General features: G+C 36.3%; 1 protein-coding gene across 3 annotated transcripts in view; it reads left to right on the forward strand.

Annotated features, from left to right (window-relative positions):
- The first annotated feature begins 14,686 nt into the window (after window positions 1-14,686).
- The window catches only part of tmcc3 (transmembrane and coiled-coil domain family 3), a 43,857-nt gene continuing 38,313 nt past the window's right edge, over window positions 14,687-20,230 (forward strand). The window contains exon 1 of one of the 3 annotated variants that reach the window (XM_007234970.4): window positions 14,687-15,283. Coding sequence is in view for 1 of the 3 variants with exons in the window: in XM_007234969.3 (XP_007235031.3) it covers window positions 16,268-16,333 (66 nt within the window). In the remaining 2 variants the exon portion in view is untranslated. Of the gene's footprint in view, window positions 15,284-16,165; window positions 16,334-16,997; window positions 17,298-20,230 lie in introns of those variants that run through there. The other 2 variants (XM_007234969.3, XM_015601793.3) reach the window with 2 other exon arrangements.

The raw sequence follows: 20,230 nt of genomic DNA on the forward strand, positions 1-20,230 counted from the left end.
AAACGCCTGTATTTCCCGGGACATGTCCGTATTTCACGTCCTGTCCCTGTTTTTTTTTTTTTTAAAGTGAGGAAATACACCACACCTCTAAAAAGATACCAAATGAAGCTCGCACCTGATCCCTACTGTCACCTCTGTGCTAATAATCAAATTGGCACATGAATGCATATGTTTTGGGAATGTCCTGTTATTTATAAGTTCTAGTGTAATGTGGCTTCTGTGCTAACAGCTCTGAACCTTCCTGTTTCCCCTTTCCCAACACTCTTTCTTCTCAATGATGACTCTATACTGCAACTCCAGCTTCCTCATCAAAACAATAAGAAACTGGTCTTCAGTTATTAGTCTTATCAGGAATCTTTTGTAATGGACTATATCTACTTATCTGTATTTTTTGTCTCTTTACTGCTGTAATCACCTTCTCCCCACATTGCATATAAAAAGATATTAACAAAAAAAAGAAGTGAGAAAATGTCCTGGTTTTTAAATTACCTTTATCGGACCAGAGAGCAGTAGACAGCGTGACTGTCAGCGTGGAACCCCCCCCCCCCCCCTTCCAGGGCAAACTCACAGTAGGAGCACACACACAATGCTCCACCCCTCAAACCAACACCCCCAAATGAAAATATGCAAAAGTCATGGGACACTCTACTAGTTACTCATCATGAAGAAATTTTAATTATGTCAAAGGTGAAAAAAACAAAAACAAGTACGAGTTGTGTGTGTGTGTGTGTGTGTTTGTGTGTGTGAGAACAATCAGTCATCAATCCAGATAAACCAGTTTAAACATACAAACTCTCTGCATGCATGTGTGTGTGTGTGTGTGTGTGTGTTGGCATGTTCAACTCTTTTATCTCTTTCATCTGAAGTTCTAAACAGTGACGTCACATTCTGCAGGAGGGCTTCAGTGGGCCATTAGGCCAAAGGTCATGCCGCCTGAATACTCCTTTTATCCTCTCTCTGTTTCTCTCTCTCTTTCTCTCTTTTGTCACTCTCACTCACTCTCTCATTCACTCACTCACTCATTCTCTCCTTTGTTGTGTTCTTTTGCTGAGAGTTCGGTGCCACTAGCTCAGTGAATAACCCCCACAGGGGCAGCAATAAAAGGCAGACGTATGTAGGGTGGATGCCTTTAGGAGAGACTGTGGTGTGTGCAGTAGTGAAGATCATTCCAGCAGAATGAACGAATGTAATAAATTGAATGAACAAAGTGTGTGAGTGAAAGTGCTGGAAGTATGTATGGGTAATATGTCCCATATATATTTTCAATATTGTTGCTGTTGGCCTTAAATCTCCATGTAAAGTTGTTGTATCTTCAAAAAGCCAATTTTTTTTGGAGGTTAATTAAAAAAATACTTTACTATATATATTCCACATAATTTTGGAGCATTTATATTGGTCTGTTCTGTTATAAACTTCTGTTACAATGTAGTTACCAACTGCCAAGTTTACACAATGATGTTAAAAAAAAGTAAAACGTGACGATATGTAAGTATTTATATGTTATAATTTAAAATAAAACTACCCTTATAAAGAGTTTATAAATGGTTTAGAAATTAGATTATAAGTTATTATTGATTACGTTGTCAATGCCTTTAATACCATTGATAAGCATATACAACACATCAGTTGAAAAGGCAACAGTGAATTTTTGTTTGCTTAGGCATTTAATTCTTTAAACACTTAGTCACTTAATTTATAATAAATAGTTAATCATACTTTCACATATATATTAATATGACAGGTTGATGTAAAACACAAAGTAAGATCAGTATCTAGAAATATCTTTGACAGTTAGACAGTATAAATTTATGTGAAATCACTATTTTGCAAAATGTTGCCATTTCTATTTGTGTTATATATTTATTAACTTTTTATTAATGGGTTTTAAAGTAATTGCAACCTAATTAATAACCACTAATTAACTTATTTATAAACTATTAATAAACACTTTCTAAAGGTAGTCTTATTTTAAAGTGGTATCACAAATTCTAATACAAAGCTTGTTTAGTCCGTGTATAGCAAACTACTGCCAAAAGAGTAAGAGTCTCTGGAGCAGGTAATAAACATTCTACACATCTATACACCTATTCTTGTGTATAGGCATATGTTTGAGTAAAATTAACATTATTGTTTTATTCTATAAATTGCAGAAAACATTTCTCCCAAATTCCATAATATAAATATTGTCAAATAATGCAAAGAAAACAAGTTTTAGAAGTTCAGAAATCAATATTTGGTAGGATAACCCTGGGTTTTAATCACAGTTTACATGCATCTTGGTATGTTCTCCTCCACCGGTCTTATACACTGCTTTTGGATAACTTTATGCCACTCCTGGTGCAAAAATTCAAGCAGATCGGGTTTGATGGTTTGATGGCTTGTAATCATCCACCTTCCTCTTGATTATATTCCAGAGTTTTTTCATTTGGTAAAATCACAGAAACGCATCATTTTTAAGTGTATATGTATAGCTGGTGGAAAGTTATGATGGCAGCCAATTAGTTGAAACAACCATAGTGCAGTTCAGTAAAGTGATGTGCACCCTTTTAAAGTGGGTCAGCTCGGTTAAATGTTTTGAGTGTTTTGTAGAGGCAGGTCTAGCATTAAATTACCTCTCACCAGGAGGTACACTACCCAAGAGCAGCCTCTCAAAGTCCTTTTTTATAGAGCAGCTTTTATGTCCTCTTGTAAAAAGATTCAGTGTCTTATCAGACCTCATCTGTAATCATTTACGTATCTGCCTAAGAGATTCGCAGCAATCCTGGTTGTATTTTATTTATGGGTTAATGGGTATTAACAAAAAAAAATAATAATAATATAAAAAGTTTGGAACATTTTGTTGGAGGTAATCCCATTTTGCTCTACTTTCGTGAGTAGCAAGTTCAGAACGATAAAACATTTTCTTCTAAAAAAGTATGAAAAAAAATTAAGCACACACACATTACCTCGTATGTCACCTCTCTCAGCGTTTTTATGTAACGCTTCGCACACGCTCTTTACATAACATCACTGTGTCTGTAATCCAGAGTGCCGGGGCCTTTTCACCTTAAGCCTTAAAGCCAGCGAACTCTGTGAAAAACAATGTGTTTGCAGTTTGATGTGCTTGGAAAGTTGCTGTTGTGTCTGTTGTGTCTGTCTGATTTTGTTGTGTCAGACACATTTTTCTGCATGAATAGTTCATTAGAGGGCGTTGGGGCTGCTTAAAGGTTGATGGGCTTTAAATGGCAATGGAAACGTCCTCTAATGGTGACAAACAGCCGGGAGGCCTTCTCTCGCATTAGAGTTGTGCTAATTTGCCAAAAGAGCATGTTATAGCCCTTGAAACACCACTGACCCGTGTATGTCTGTGGATATCAAAAAATGTGGTCCAAAATAATTCTGTGCTGTTTGCTCCTTGTGCTGTCTAATGAGACCATGTGACAAAGGAACAGAGACAGGAAGCGTGTCAGGAAATACACGGGAACAGAACGTTCAGAGGTCCACACATATTCTATACAGTATGTGTGTGTGTGTGTGTGTTACAGAGGAGACAAGGGAGTGGACTGTCTTGTATCTCTGAAACATCTTGTATCTTGTAAAGCAGCACTTTCACAGGAGACAATAAATCTAAAAGATTTTCGCTTTTTTGTTCAAGTCGTTAACAGTGTTTGGGTTTTTGAGACATTTTAACATAAACTGCAAGTCCACCAAATTATACATGGGGGTGATAATCAAGGAGTTTAAGGAGTTTTCTTCCATTATTGCCAAAAAACAATCTTTTAAATGTCAAAAAAAAATTTTTTTATGACATTTAAAAGATTGCAGCAGCAATGCAATTGGTTAAATTGAAAGAAATTAAAAAAGAATCACAATCAATTTTAATCATATTACATTTATATAGCACATTTTACAAGTGAAATTGTCCTAAAGCACTGTAGCTGAATGATAGCCAGCTGGTCTGTGGAGAGTAACAGAAACAGTAGAAGTCTGTTAAATTTCCTTAAGTGTCAGGCCAGACAGGCGGGTGGCTTTTTAAACTCAGAAAAAGGTGAAGATGCAATTAGTTCTGGTTGGATTTATGGAAATAATATAGAGAATGTGAACAGATTCCTGTGGCTAATGACTCCTAAAGATCTGACTAAAGCAGCCATACTAAAAGAAGAGAGCCAGAAGGTAACATAGACATGAGGGCACCCTGAACGGCACACTGGCATCTACCCAGCTTACAGATAATATTTTCTTTATGTTACAATTAACCTTTTTAGGAAGTTTAGTCTGTCAAGTTTTCTGGATGTTCTAAGAAGAATTTTATTTTATTGTTTAAAAAATCTTGAAAAATGGCACTTGTGTTTTACATTTTAGTTTAGGGAATGTTACATTTAATGTTAGTATTAGTCTAGCTGAGAAAGTCATCTGAGAAACGTTTCAGAACATTTCTAGAACGATTGCGATTTAGCTTCCATGGGACTAGGCAAAACTCATGGGACACGATAATTATTCCTGTGCCATGCTCCAAAGTTTTGACAATGTTCCAGGAATATTAACCTGTAATATTACAGAAATAATGTTTTAGGTACTTTCTGAAAACATTAAGTTTGCATCACAATGTTATTGGAATGTTTCTTACATAACATTCCCAGCTGGATTAATTGGTTAAAAGTAACATTCCCAAAGCTAAAAATGAAAAAACTGACACAAATGATGTCACAGCGATGTTACAACACAGCAAATTCTGCTCTTTTAAATACACGCCCTAAGAGTTAATATCAGCTCATTTTAAGTGTATATGCGTGACCATCAAATACACTTTATGACAGAGTTAAAATAACTCTGGCCTTTTAACTCTGTTCAGGAGTTAAATCTGAACTGTTGTGGGAGTTAAAATACAGCTCTCAGCTGGAGTTAATTTTAACATAGACTCCTTCACAGTGTTAACAAATAATGCTAAAATATGTTAATAAACTAATATGATTTAAAAACACTGTAATACTTTAAAACCCTGGAACATTTAGGAGAAACTGACAACAAAAAGCATCATTACTGATTACAATAACAATTTAATATTTAACAAGTGTATGCCAGTGTATTTTTCCATTCCAAGGCAACTTTTACCCTGCATTGCAGTTCTCAGTTTACTACCAGAATTTTGTCACACTTTACAGTGCAGAAGATGGTAACTTGCTCTTATAGTCTACAACACAATGGCTAGGCAAACAAACATTATATAAAATATAAAGGAATACCCCATGGAAGGAGCCCTAGTGGGCAAGACTTCACACTGATGGTAAGCTGGGATTGGGGGACACGCCCATTAGAGAGTTCAGTCACGCTCCTCAACACCTCGGAATAAATTCTGAAATATTACACCACCAAAGAGTTCCCCTCAACTCTACTTAAAGTCTAAGTTGGAGAATAAACTCACACAATTTAATACTTTCACCCAGAAATTAGCTGTGAAGAATGTTTAAAAAGGTAAAATAAACAACATCTATAAAACTTGATAGATGGAAGGTTTTAAAAAGTGTAACATTCAGAAAATGTTCTACTACCCACAGATTATTGGCTGGGATATAACCCAAAGCACAAACACACTACAAACACACACATGCGCACACATTACCAAAAGGACATTTCAGACCCGAATATCTGACAGTTCCATCATTTGCCTGATCAGCTGTATGAATTATTTCTGTATGTGAAAGTGGGACAGGACAGCCATCACTTCTGCTTTATTAATGCAATGATGATCATCATCTCCACTTCCTCCTCCCTCTGCCAGTAAATCAGTCCTCTCCAGACCACAGAACCATTCACTCTATCACACACTACTCACACACTGCTCACACACGGCTCACACACAGCTCATACAGCTGATTCTTGGTTGTGTTGCAGTGGCGTGTTCATGCCGTGTGTTCCGATCAGCAGCCTACAGGCATCGCTCTCAGAACGTCTGCAGCTTTTTCCACTGTTCTAATGTGGAAAACACCCAATACTCTAAACTAATTTGCATGTTTTCTAAAAAAAAATTACAGACCCTTGGTTAGGAGGTGTACGTGCATGTGAGTTTCTGTGGGTAACACGGAAACAAAAATGATTAAACACATCTGCAGAATATTGTGTGTTATTTAACCACTTAAAAGAATGCACACACATCAGCCACACACATCAAAGAAAATTGAATAAAATGTGCAAAACGTTGTTTACAGTAAAAGTTAACATTATTCCTCTGTATGTGTTAATAATGTGTTCATGCAGATTAAATCTTGAAAAAAATATGCAATTTTTGTGCAGTGTTTGAATGAAGTTTAAACAACTATGCTGAAGACACAAAAGACCTCAATGACCCTAATAGGGCTCATCACCCATGGACAAAACCTTCTGATTCCCAGGTGTGCTACCCATACAGAGTTTTTTCTTTGATTTTACCAAATTAAAAACCTCTGGAACGTAATCAAGAGAAAGATAGATGATCACAAGCCATCAAACCAAGCTGAACTGCTTTATTTTTTGCACCAGGAGTGGCATAAAGTTATCCAAAAGCAGTGTGTAAGACTGGTGGAGGAGAACGTGCCAAGATGCATAAAAACTGTGATTAAAAAACAGGGTTATTCCACCAAATATTGATTTCTGAACTTTTAAAACTTTATGAATATGAACTTGTTTTCTTTGCATTATTTGAGGTCTGAAAGCTCTGCATCTTTTTTGTTGTTATTTCAGTCATTTTTCTTTTTCTGCAAATAAATGCTCTAAATGACAATATTTTTATTTGGAATTTGGGAGAAATGCTGTCTGTAGTTTATAGAATAAATCAACAATGTTCATTTTACTCAAACATAAACCTATAAATAGCAAAATCAGAGGAACCAGGGTTCCATGATTTTTAGGAAAACATATGAATAAAAGAATTGCGAAGCCCCTCATTATCATTGAATTTAGGTGATTAAATTCAGTCTTATTGCCACAGATGTATAAAATCATCATTAGATTTACAGAGCAGGGACTTAGACCACTGAGGAAAATAATTCATAAAGGTTGCCATCACTCTGCTAACTCAATAACTGCAATAAACATCTACTCTTATTGATCTCTGCTTCTTTATTACTAATCGGCTTGTCAATTCAGATTGAACCAATTAAGTTACAGATGCTAGCCCAAATGACCTTTTTTAATGAGGCAAAACAATACCAAGATATGTGACTAAGCTATCAAATATACTTATTTTTAATTGAGCTTGTACTGATATTGTGTGTAGGACCTGTGCCAAGTTCATATAATGCTATCAACAAACACTGTCTCTGCTGCTCCGTGCTGTTTACACACTAAGAGTGCAGAATGAGCAGCATTCACTGCTCCCAGCTGCGACACTACATTTAATACATCTGTGCTACATGTGCTATTGAAAACACTGCACCTTCACACAGCACAGACTCTTCTCACTATATTTACCTTCTCGCTCCTGTGCCAGAGATCTCTGACCAATCAGAAACACATGCTTGTTTTGGTGCATTTAGGTTTGTGCCTGTGTAAAACCAAACCAAACAGAGGGAGAAAAAGCTCCAGGTAAATAAACTCATCAACTGATCCGGACCATAGAAACCTACTACAGATGTGATAACGCATTATTATACTTAGCAAATTAAATTCTAATACACAAATCCTTACAACCAAGCTAAGATGTTTAAAATACACAAAAAAAAAAAACTATCAGATTTATTGTGCATCAGTTTTATATCCCCTTAAACATAAAAGTATATACTTGTATTTTTATTGACATCACTACTATAAATATAAATATTTTACATTTAAATATCCACTATACAATATCACATCTTAAAAAGAACAAGTGCGATTAATCACAGTTAATCACAGAATATTGTTGTGATTAATCTGATAATTTTTTTTACTGATTGACACCACTAAAAAGAAAACAAACCACATACATTTCTTGAGGAGTTGTAAAAACACTAGCTCCCAGAACAGCTTCAGTTATGCTCAGTATTGTTGGTCCAGTGGCTTGGTTAAACTCTGGTTGCGGCCATTTTTGCAAGCATAGTCTAGGTGCCCTTAAAGAGAAGGGTCACTGCACATCAATACAAACTTATTATCCTTTAATGAGACGTTGCTCTCTCTGAGAGGTCTCTTCCAGCATGACAGTGACCCCATCCACAGTGCATGAGAGGTCACTGAATGGTTTGATGAGTGTGAGGTAAATGAAATACTATGGCCTTTATTTGATCAGCCACCAGTATATTGATGACAGAATCATACTCTTATGCCAAAACTTGTGGGACAGATATATATATTTATCTGTCCAAGGACATTTGGCTTTAGAGTGTGGATCTATCATCACTCTAATGCTGACCATTATTAACCAACCTTACGCAGATAGACAACACTTCACAATTTATATAGAAATTGTATATATATAATTTATATTGCATGATCAATTTGGACACTGTACTGTATACAATTAAAACCAATTTTCTATGTTGAGTTCTAGTGAATTTTAACTATATTTTCATACTTACTGGACCATGTAGTGACTTCTCATGCTCAATGGATGGAGACAGTTTCATTCTGAAAGAAACCACTCACGTTTCATCAAAATGTAATAACTTTGTATTGATTTGCAGTGACCTTTCCATCCAAAGGGGAATCCAAACCATGCCAGGAAAATTGTGCCCTATGGCATAACACAACCACAGAACCAACAAAGCCAAAAGCACATTGAAACTGTTCTTTTTCTGTTTCTGGTAGCAAAACTCGTTAATAAGACTCTTTACATGTTTTGTTTATATAACAAAATTATTTGAATTATTATGGGAGAAACAACTGGGTTTTATGGAGAGGAAAAATGATTGATTTAGTATATCTTGTGGAGCCCCACAAGGTTTATTCTAGGGTCTATAAAATTGTATAAAATCTTAATTATTAATTAATGTAGATATTATCAAAGTGTGGGTACAGACTGAGTGTACGTTTATACCTATCAAAATCAAAGCAAAAGAAACAGTCCTGACCTTCATTCCAGACTCCAAACTCTGGAATAACCTGTAATTATTTAGACACACTTTCAGTCTTCTTATTTAGGTTAGCTTTTGGCAATTAATGTTTCACTTTAGATAAAGGCACCAGGGCTTATGCACAAAATTAATGTTAGTAATCGTCTAGCTGGGAACATTATGTGAGAAATGTCCTAATAACGTTGCGATGCAAATCATGGAACATTATTCCTCTAACGTTACAGGCTAACCTTCCTGTAACCTTCTCAAAACATTGCACAATCTTTATTATAAGGTTCTCTGTTAGGTGAGATAAAATTTTCCAAGGTATTTTAGTTATGCCATAAAATAACCACATTCAGTTCCATATACAGCTATATTTGTAATAGAGATGTGTGATTGTTGAGAACATTTTAAAGCTCTCAACATTCTTTATATGATGTTAAAGGTCTTTACCAATTAAAGGTTCTTTAATCACAATAATCTCAAATTTAACATGGCTGCTAATAAAACCACATATGGATATGTATCTATGAGTTTGCCCTAAGAATCAATTAAAAATACAGTACCTACAGTACACACTACCCTAACATACTAACCAAACCCTACAAACATAGTGATATACACCCACACCCAACTACACTACCCTATCAAATACAACATAGCAACCACCTAGCAACACTATAGCAACACTCTTGTGACTTGGGATACATTAGCAACAGTCTACATTAGAAATCATTCACAAACCCCTATACTACCCTACCAAACATACTCAGTATCCCAGCACTAACAAAATATTGTATCTATAGCTTTACCGTTAAAACCTACACATATATTACACTGACATCCCAAAAATCATGGGACAGCAGAATGTAAATTGATCACAAAGTGGTACCACAGGGTACAGCTTTGCAATAGGCAAGGCAGCATGGATTATGGGAGTTAAAGTGAGGTCTGATAGTGGGTGCTGTGCTGATGGATAGGATGTTCCATTTCTTGTGCAGGTATTCAAAATTCCACAATCCACAGTGTCACATGTGTACATAAAATACACCACAAAAGTTTAATTTTACCACCCACAGTGGACAGTAGTGCGGTGGGTCGTAATTGGCATTGTCTGGCTATAACTGTCCTTGCCGAAAGAAAGAAGTGACACTGGCCCTGTCCAAATTCTTACCCTATGTCTGTGAAGTTGTTGAAGGGAAAACAAAAATGCCGTAAGCGTTTAAATATGTCAAGCGTTCAAGGATTTTGGAAGGTTGACAGCAGAACTAGGACACATGTCCCATCACTGTTTACATCACTACTGCTTAAATGCCATTCACTGTTTTGCCACCATGTTGGGTTTAACATATATATATTTGTATTAAAAACAAGCAGATTTACTTACAGGACCAGTCAAAAGCTTGGACACACCATCTAATTCAAAGTTTTTATTTTTTTTCCTACATTTTAAATGAATACTGAAGTCATCCAGACTATTAAGGAACACATGAGGAATCATGTAGTAACTTAAAAATGTTAAACAAACCAAAATACTATGTAAAGCATTTATAACGTATGGTTTCTGAGGCTGATAACTGATGCAACTGATGCTCTGAAACACATTACGCAGGCAAGAACCACTCAAACACTGTTAACTGAAAACCATTCCAGGTGACTCTACCTCATAAAGCTGACTGAGAAAATCCAGCCAAGATGTGCAAAGCTGTCATCTAAGCAAGAGGTGCTACTTTGTAGAATCTAAAATTCATACAAAACATATTCAGGTTTGTTTAACACTTTTTTGTTTACTAAATAATTCCATATATCCTCTTTACAGTTTGGATGAGCTACAGTGCAGAACATTTTTAAATAATGACAAACCACTGAATTTAAGCTGTGTCCACACTTTTGACTGGTAACCCCTTAGTCATTATTAAATAGACAATCATATATATACCTATCTGTTTCAATGTAGCACTGCTCACTCACTCAAGAGTACCAGTGGGCTAACTCCTGAACCATACTTACCTGGGTGGACCCATCCTCTGTAGTATGGAAGGGGAGAGAAAAAATAATTAAAGAGAAAATATGCTAGTGATGGCTACTCTATGTTTTGAGTATAAATTGTGACTCATTATTTGCCATACTTACTGCTTTGGTAAACTTTAATCATTTGTAATATACTGTGTTTGCCTGCAATTAAGTTTACTATATTCCAGGGGAGGGGCTACCTGTATATATACCATTCTAAAATAAAGGTAGGTGGTTCTTCTCAGCTACTCTTGAGGTAGCTGACCTGTAACTGCACCTGTGTGAAGGGATGTAGGTGTTGTTTACATGGACTTACATGACTTTACAGTCATGGTGTTATACCTCTTTTTAAACTGCACACTTGTAAATATTCTGCACTGATGTGGATACAAATAATGGTGACATGAACTAAGAAACAAAACTTCTACTGTACTTCTGCTGGGGTTTTGTTTTATCCGGGGCTCCAAACCATTTGGCCAACAGTACCCATAAAGAGTGTCCTTTACTGCTATTGTTTGGTAGTTTAGGAACTCTTGCCAATGTAAAAATTTCTAGTGACCCGTTGCACCTATTTTTTTAGTCAATCTAATTTAAGTTCTGTGAGATGCATATTTTAGGTTTTGCTGACAACCCTAGTATATTGGTCCAATTAAAGAAAATAAGTTGGTCCAACTACATATTTTGCATTTTGTCAGCTAAAAAAAATCATTTTGTGTTGTTAGTTGGCCTTATTTATGTTCTGCTGATGTTCTGCTTTAAGATCAACTAAAAAATCTTAATTGTGTCAATTACATGTTTTACATAAATCAAACTTACATAAACAACAGTATATGTTTTGTTAATTTAAGTTAGAAACTTAGAATCTATGACTATTACATATATGTCTTATTATCAGTCATGTAAGCTTGCAGTTATGCAAATATGACCAAATGGAACCAGCCAGCATATAGTCTATATACACTCAGCAACACAAAACACAGCAACTTGCTCTTACAGACTTAAACACTGAGAGCAGGCAGTTCACTATTATATAGCATATGTAAACCCCAAGAAACGGCAGCAACCTGTGGAAAATTACTACACACTGATGGTGAGTGAGAGGTGGGAGGGCACACCCAATATGCAAAAAGCATGACCAACATCACATTTAACTAAAGAGTAAAACTAAGCATTGGCAGTAGTGCAGAACAAAATTGATTTAGTTAGATCAAATTTTAGTATGAAACTTAATAATGTAAGTTGAGACAATTAGTTTGCTACAGTTTATGGTGTAATTGTGCAAAACTCGCAGAACAATGTTAAGTTTTCTTTTTTACAGTATATACACGCTTTATCACATGCTTTAAGTATAGGGACACACCCAGTAATCATTACAGTAAAGTTTATTTCATGCATTTAATTTTAATTTATTTCATTTCATTAGGGCAGTGTAATTGAGCTGGTTTTAGGGTTATTTATTTAGAACTGAGACACAGTTGTAATTTATTTACACTGTTGGCTTCTATAGGTGACATGCATGATCTGATTAACACAACTTAGTGAGAAATGACTGAGACGTTGTCCTCAGCGCACTGATAGCAGTGAGTAAGGCCTCAGTCTGTGTGTCTGTGTGTGTGAGTGTATGAGCTGAGTGTGGGGTGAGTAAGCAATGCAGGCGCCTGATTGGATAATGAAATCTGGTCTGCTGTCAAACATCTGATTAAAATGTCCACCTGTCAGCCCGTCGGTACACACACAACCTGTCTCCTCAGACTGGCTTAACCAGTTGTGTGTATGTACATGTGTGTGTGTGTGTGTGTGTGTGGGCACAGGTTTAAATCAGATTGACTCAGAATGCAAGCTCATTACTCATTTCCTCATCCTGTTTAGCGCTGTCATTCTGCTTATTCGTATTCTTATGGGTGTCATCTTGTTCTATAATAACCTGAGAACATCCTAAAATAAAACAACACATTAACAAAATAAATCATTTGCACTGAGACGTTGTGCAGATTAATTAGTTGGGTTAAACTGTTAATGATAGATATGGTGTTGCGAGGTGGTTGATATTTTACATCTGGTGGCTACTATGATGTCGTTAGATGGTTACCAGGTGCTAGATGAATTCTATGGTCTTTCAGGTACAATGTTATTGGAAACTGGTTGCCTGGTGGTGGCTAAGGGGTTGCTAGGAAATTTGTATTCTATGCCAGTTGGTTGCTGTAGTGTTTCTTGTTGGTTGACATGGGGTTGATAGGTGGTTGCCTGGGTACCCTTAGTGGTTGCTATAGTGTTGTTGCAAATTGTTGCTATGGGGTTGCTCAGTGTTAAGCATTGTGTCCTAGGTGCTTGATATGGTGTTTCTATGTGGCTGCTATGGAGTTGCTATAGTAGTTGTAATTTGCTATGGTATCCTATGTTGTCATTGATGGATTGGCGGCCTGTCCAGGGTCTATCCTGCATTCTGCTCGATGACTCCGGCTCCCCTGCAGCCTGAAAATGGATTAAGCGATTGACGAGGAATAAATCTCAGGTTGTTGCTATGGGATCCCAGATGTTTTTTTTCTTCTGTATATAGTGTTGCTAGTTGCTTATTATTGGGATGATAGGTGGTTGACACAGTATCCCGGTCCGTTGCTATGGTGTTGCCAGGTGTTTGCTTGGGGGATGTTGGGTGACTGCCAAAGTGTCATAAGATGTTTCCAGTTTATCCAAGTATCTATTTTGGTTGCTTTGATTTTAAGTAGTAGGCAGGTGTGCATGTTTTAAAAGTACTTTTAGCATGCTTGGTGCATTTACACGTTCTCACCAAAAACTTACAGGCTGTCACTTTAAATAATAGCTGAGTTCTGGTTTAGACTGCTCTACATTCCTCAGCTGGTCTCATATTTTACTGCGGAGGGTTATTAGGCCGTGTTCTGTGGCAGCTTGATTTCTTGTCCTCACCTCACCTCACTAACCACCCCCACCCCCTCACCCCCCCAAGAGACCTGCTCTCAGATGGGATTAATACTGCAGCCGTTCAGGTTGAAGGATTTGTGCATTGAGATTAGACTGCTGTTCCAAAGGGGGCACAAGGGTAGCGCTGCAAAATCCCCAGCTGAACCAGTTCACATGGAAGAGGCAAGCGTTCACCAGAAGAATAGAGATCGTTAAAAATTCATATTCCTGCCCATGGATTTTTTTGTGATTTATTATCTTTGACCCAGTTCTTTATCACAAACCAGCAGTACTCAACTCTTAAATGTGAAGGTTTCTACAGAATTGGGAAATCTACATTGTTGTTATAGATGAAAAATGTAAGTAATATATTCCTGAATAATATATGCATTATATGCAAGCATTATATATTTTTCTTTCTTAGTTATTACATGTTATAAATAATGAATTAAAAAAAGATTTTGTTAATGGACTTCTGGACATTCTGGATTCTGCACCATGAGCATAATTCAGTACCGGACAGACGAGCTTGGTGCATTTATAAACAGCCCTTTAAAAATTCACCAGCATCATGAACGAGTTTCCACTGAAACATTCATGCACGGAATCATTGTGGCCTGTTTGTGGCGAGAAAGGAACTATCAGATTACTACTTCTTCCTCCTACTGGTGTGACACACTGGAGCTACTGTACACAGACGCTGTTGACTGCACAGAGAGGGACAGCAGAGGGATTAAGATGTTTAGGGTAAACAGTAGCAGCTCACTGATAGCAAATTGACAGCAGACTGCTCAGCAGTTAGTTCAGTGCTTTAGGTGTTTGCTCTATTATAGTTAGTTTAATTTTGCTGTATTGTATTGTAAATGTGTATTATACTGTAACTTTTGATTGGACTGTGGATTTGGTGGATTTTACTTTACCTGTGGATTATGTATGTGTATTGTTCTATAGTTCTAGTTTGACTGTATTTTTGGATCGGACTGTAGCTGTGGATTGGATTGTAACAACGGACTGTAACTGTAAATTAGGCTGTAACTGTAGACTGTAGCTGTGGATTAGAGCTGTGGATCATAACAATGTATTGAGTGTATTTGTAGATATAGATTAGACTGTACATTTGGATTTGAATGTAACCCAGATTGTTGTTGTCGATTGGACTCCAGCTGTGTTTTTAACTGTACTGCAGCTGTAGGCATTTTGATTGGACTGCAGATTTGGATTGGACTGAATCTGTGGATTGGTCTGTAGCTGTACTGTACTTTTCAATGGACTGTACTGCAGCAGTTGTCAGCTCCATTATTTCAGTCAACAATAAACCAGATGCCTGCAGCATGCCCAGTGGCTTTTGCTAACACCTGAACTGACAGGTAAGAGCTGTACCAGGCTACTTTGTGTGTGTGTGTATTTAAGGGCTGGCGTGTGTGTCGCGTGTGCTGGATTATCACGAGGGAGCCGGAGTAGTAAAGGGTGTTCAAAGATTCCTTTGAACACACTGTTTCAATTATCTGAACTGAACGATTCATTGATTCACAATTCAATTTACTGTAAAAGCTAATACAGTTTTTTACTGTACTGCACGATGATATTAGAAACAAAATATATAAATAAATGCAATATAGCTCTATCTCAACAATACTAATACTCAAAAAAATATATTTTGTTTTTGTGGAAATGCTGTAATTATATATATAATATATAAAGCTCTGGGTAAAAAAATAAGAGACCACCTAAAATAATGCAAAGAAAACAAGTTCAAGTTCAGAAATGGTGCAAAAATTTATGCTGTTCAGCTTGGTTTGATGATCATCCATCTTCCAGAGGTTTTCAATTTGACAAACAACAACAATTGTTAAACTATACTCAATAACGTTCTAGTTTAATCATTTATTACGTTATGTTTTATTTAAAATTAGGTTTAAAATTTAAAAGTTTAGGTTTTAATTACAATAACTAATACATAATGTATTATTACAATATTATTAATATATTGATATGCTAATAATATAACATATATATATATATATATATATATATATATATATATATATATATATATATATATATATGTTATATTCATTATATAAACAACAACAGTATGATACTACTAATAATAAGGAGGTAAACTATGTTTTAGACGCTATAAATTAGTTCTATTAACGCGAATCGAAACATGAATCGGCTCCAGTGATTCACTCTAAAGAACAGATTCAACGAAAGGAACCGATTCATTCAAATTCATTCAAAAGAAGGATTGGCTCACGAGACGCGGCTTCGTCGCTTGAGGAACAGGGCGCGAGGAGACGGAAGAACGGAGGGCGGACAGCGGCGGCTGGTTTACCGGGACAGCGGCGATGCCCTGCGCCACAGCGCCGGACAAAACTTTCCCCGAAGTGGCCCGGAGTTCGTGCGGAGAAACGGTAAGAACCGGAGCCGGTGATTCGCTTTGTTAGCTCGGCTGAGGGGAGAGCGCGGAGCCAGCACGCGCTGTGCTCACTGCCACCGGGTCTCGCTCTGTGTTTATACTGGCAGCAGGCTGCGCGTGCGGGGTTCAGGCGTTACCTGCTAATATAAAGACTGAGAATTAGCTTTAGAAGGTCATTATCAGAATACTGTGCCTTTTAGACTTCACAACGTTCAACAGAACAAGCAGGATTTTATATTATTTTGATTATTTATCATATAACACTTCAGACGGCACAGAAATCATATTTTCCAGCTTAAACACGTTTTATTTTCACTCAAGCAGGCATCCACCTTGTTCTGTCAAGCATGGAGAGTGACAGGGTGGCAGTTTTAGTGAAATTTGGCATTTGATGTAAACTGGTTAAGTTAGAGTTGCAAACTAAAAAAATGTTCATGGCGACAGTTTAGGGGTGGGCGGTATGTCCCTAAAATAAAATCACAATATTTCAGGGTGTTTTTGCGACAACAATATTTTTGCTGATACGATAAAACAGATTTTTTTTAAATGTAAGAATATTTCAAGAGTACTGCATTTTATTTGGCGATATAATTGAGTACAATCTGATATGGCACACCACTTATTGAACATGTAGCAGCAAGTGTCTTCACTCCCTTTAAAAAATCAGTGTTAAGGCTGTGATGTCACTGATGCTACTTAAAAGACACTTTTTAAAGGGTGGGGTTATCCCAAGATGACAGGGTGGGCAGTGAATTTTTGGACAACTATGCTGTGACACAAAAGGCATGTTATACTGATACTGTGTCCTTGTGTGTGAATCTTCATAATAATAGGACAGCATGTTTACAGTGTAAATACAGACGAGTCTTTTTGCTGGACCTCAGTGGAAATGATGTAGTTCTCACCACAGTGTTTTGAGATAACCTAAAATAGACAACAGACTGCCTTTTATTACTGAGGTAGGTTAAATTTGTGTTTGTGTGTGTGTTCAGCTGTAGGTTGTTTGTCTCTCTTTGTGGGGACCAGATGTTCCTAGGACCATGAAAACAAGACCATTTTGTCAATTTTAGGGACAGTTGGACACAAAGAAAGTGCCACCTAGATAAAGTTGTTAGTATTATAGGTAAAAGCAGTAAAATAGTGTAATGAATATTTTGGAGCAACATCTTGTATTAACTTGTAAAATATAAAAAAATAAATATTATAGCATTTTAAATACAGCTGCTACAAAGTATGTATCTCCCAATCCGGTTATTTTGCTCCAGATCCAAACCATACAATACTGATCTCTTTGTGTTTTTACAAATAATGCAGCAACACAGTTTACATAAGATGTGCTGCTGATAAATACTGAACTATTGAATACTGTTTATGATAGTAACAGTTTATATAAGGAGACGTTTTGAACTGATTTATTTAGCCAATCGTGCCTATTTATAAAAGAACTGTGTTGCAGTTGATTTAATATCTTGTCTTCTAGTCTGACTGACCTACATGACCATTTAGCTCCTATATTTCTTTTAAAGCGCTTCAGGTTTTAAGTGTGTGTATGTGTGTGTATTGGTAAAAACTCTAGACTGATATCTGTTGTAGTTTGAGGAATACTGATGTGTATTAATTATCATTAATTTAAATACGGTACTTTGTTTGACACTTTAGATTAGATAGCATATCTGGCCATGCTGTGATGGGTATCTGGCCAATATCAGCAGAAAATGCTGGGAGGAAAAAACATGATGAATCTTTTATTAGCACAATCTAAAGCCTAATTTTTAGCCTGAGGTTGTTAAGGCTAAGGCTAAGGTTGGGGATAGATTAGGTTAAATGGAACACAGCAGCATTTACATACACTAATGCAGAAGCACACAGCAACAGCTCGTCCCATAAGGAAATGAGTGGGAGTAAAAAAAAATTAACACATTTATTTTAAATCCGGTTTGGGGTTTAAAGTTAGCTTTTGCAGTTTTGCAGTAGAGCTATGCTTAAGGTGTAAAATTGATTTTTTTCTGAGTTCTCACAATTCCTTGTAGATGAAGTCAGTGTTCAAATAGTATTATATTATAGTATCATAGTATTCAAGTATTATAATTATTTATTACATGTACCATCAAGGAACCCCACTGTAAAGGACCATCTAAATGAAGAAAACCATCTTTAAAAAAACATATAATCAAGCAAAAGACCATTTAGGCTTTCAAGTGGTTTTCAGAGTTCTTGAGAAAATCCCCTTTTAAAGATATAAGGAATATATTGACTATATATTGAATATATAAATGTATCAAAGCAAAGATCATATAAGCCTTCAAATTGTTTTTGAGTTTTCTTTAGAACCCTTCAAGAACTGTTTTTAACACTGTAGTAAACAAGTAACATAATTAGTGAAACAATTAGTAGTGACCCACTTAACATTGTACTTTTTGCTATGAACTTGAAACAGTTAGTCTGTGTTCTGATATGTAAAACTTTGTCTAAAAAAACATATTATGCCATAAAATATCGTCATATTGTCCATGATAGTTTATGCTTCCACCAGCCTGGATTAGTTGAATTTCCATAAATAATTTGAGGTAATATTTTTCAGTAATGTTTACTGAAATGTTAATTAGACCTATCAAAACTGCAAGTTAATTTAATTGATGTCCTTTTGTTAATAACATACAGTTATTGTGAGTTAATATAATACATGTGTAATAATCTTGTTTTTGATTTAATAAGTAAAATATAGATTTAAAATGTACATAGAAAATTGATGGAGAAAGAAAATGCTACAGAGTGAACAGTATAGCACACAGCCAAAACAAGAGTTATCAGTTCAAAAAAAATGATGGACACACCCAGTATACAAATAAATGGTACAAAAAGCTAATAGAAAAAAGTGGTCAATGGAAACAGACTAAACTCAAAGCTCTCTGTTTGAATGTATATGTGACCACGAATTATCATCTAACTCATAAAAGTTGAGTTAATTAAAAAAAATGTTGGCTGTATTTGCTTTGTGGAACCATTAAGATAAGGTTTTTAGAAGAAAATGTTCTTGACCTTAATGAGTTCCTCCACAGTTTTAAACTGAGATTCCTTAAGATTTTTTTTTACTTTTTACTCTACTTACTGGTAGTTCCAGTGTAATACCAAAGAAGCAGCCTTTAGAGCCCAAAACAGGATTAAGTGGATCGAGTCTGTGTGGACTAATTGGAAATTGTGCAAGTTAGATTTTCCAGTGAACTATCCCTTTAACTTACAGCTAATTAAAACAATAGCTCTCTCACACTCAATGCCCCCGGTTGTGTGTGAACAGCTGAATGGAGCTGTTTCCTCAGAGCTTTGGGCAGCGGGTCATCCAGCCCAAGTTTAACAGGCTAAACAGGTTTTTTCCTGAACACAATCTCTGATGATGAAACCTCTTGGAATCTGAGGATTTTTTTCCTTGTCCCATGTGCTGATCGTCCCGCCCTGCCGTGACAGCAGGACATTACACACATATTCATAAGATAGCGTGGCAAGGGTGCAACGGGGTTGCTTGACCCAGTGCGTGTGTGTGTGTGAGGACAGGAACAACATTGTCCGCTCAAGGAATGTCTGCTGAGGAGGCTTTTGGTACGAGAAGCGTGCCGGGCATGGTAGGCTGGAATTCATATGCTAATTGTCGTCACAGTGTTATTCCCAGTAGCATGTGTGTGTGTGCGAGAGAGAGAGAGAGAGAGAGAGAGAGATTTGGTGAAGTGTGAAAGGGCACGTTTTTTTAGAAGAGAGAGTGCACTGGAGGTGTCACTATATTTTTTTATTTATTCATTTGTATGCAAAATAATCCACTCTAAATTGTGCTTATTGTTAAAAATTGGTTTCTAATTTGATTGATTAAATTGATTTTTTAAAATAATTTTAAATCTTGTTC

The sequence above is a fragment of the Astyanax mexicanus genome, chromosome 2 (assembly GCF_023375975.1).
Source record: "Astyanax mexicanus isolate ESR-SI-001 chromosome 2, AstMex3_surface, whole genome shotgun sequence".
Taxonomy (NCBI): Eukaryota; Metazoa; Chordata; class Actinopteri; order Characiformes; family Acestrorhamphidae; genus Astyanax; species Astyanax mexicanus.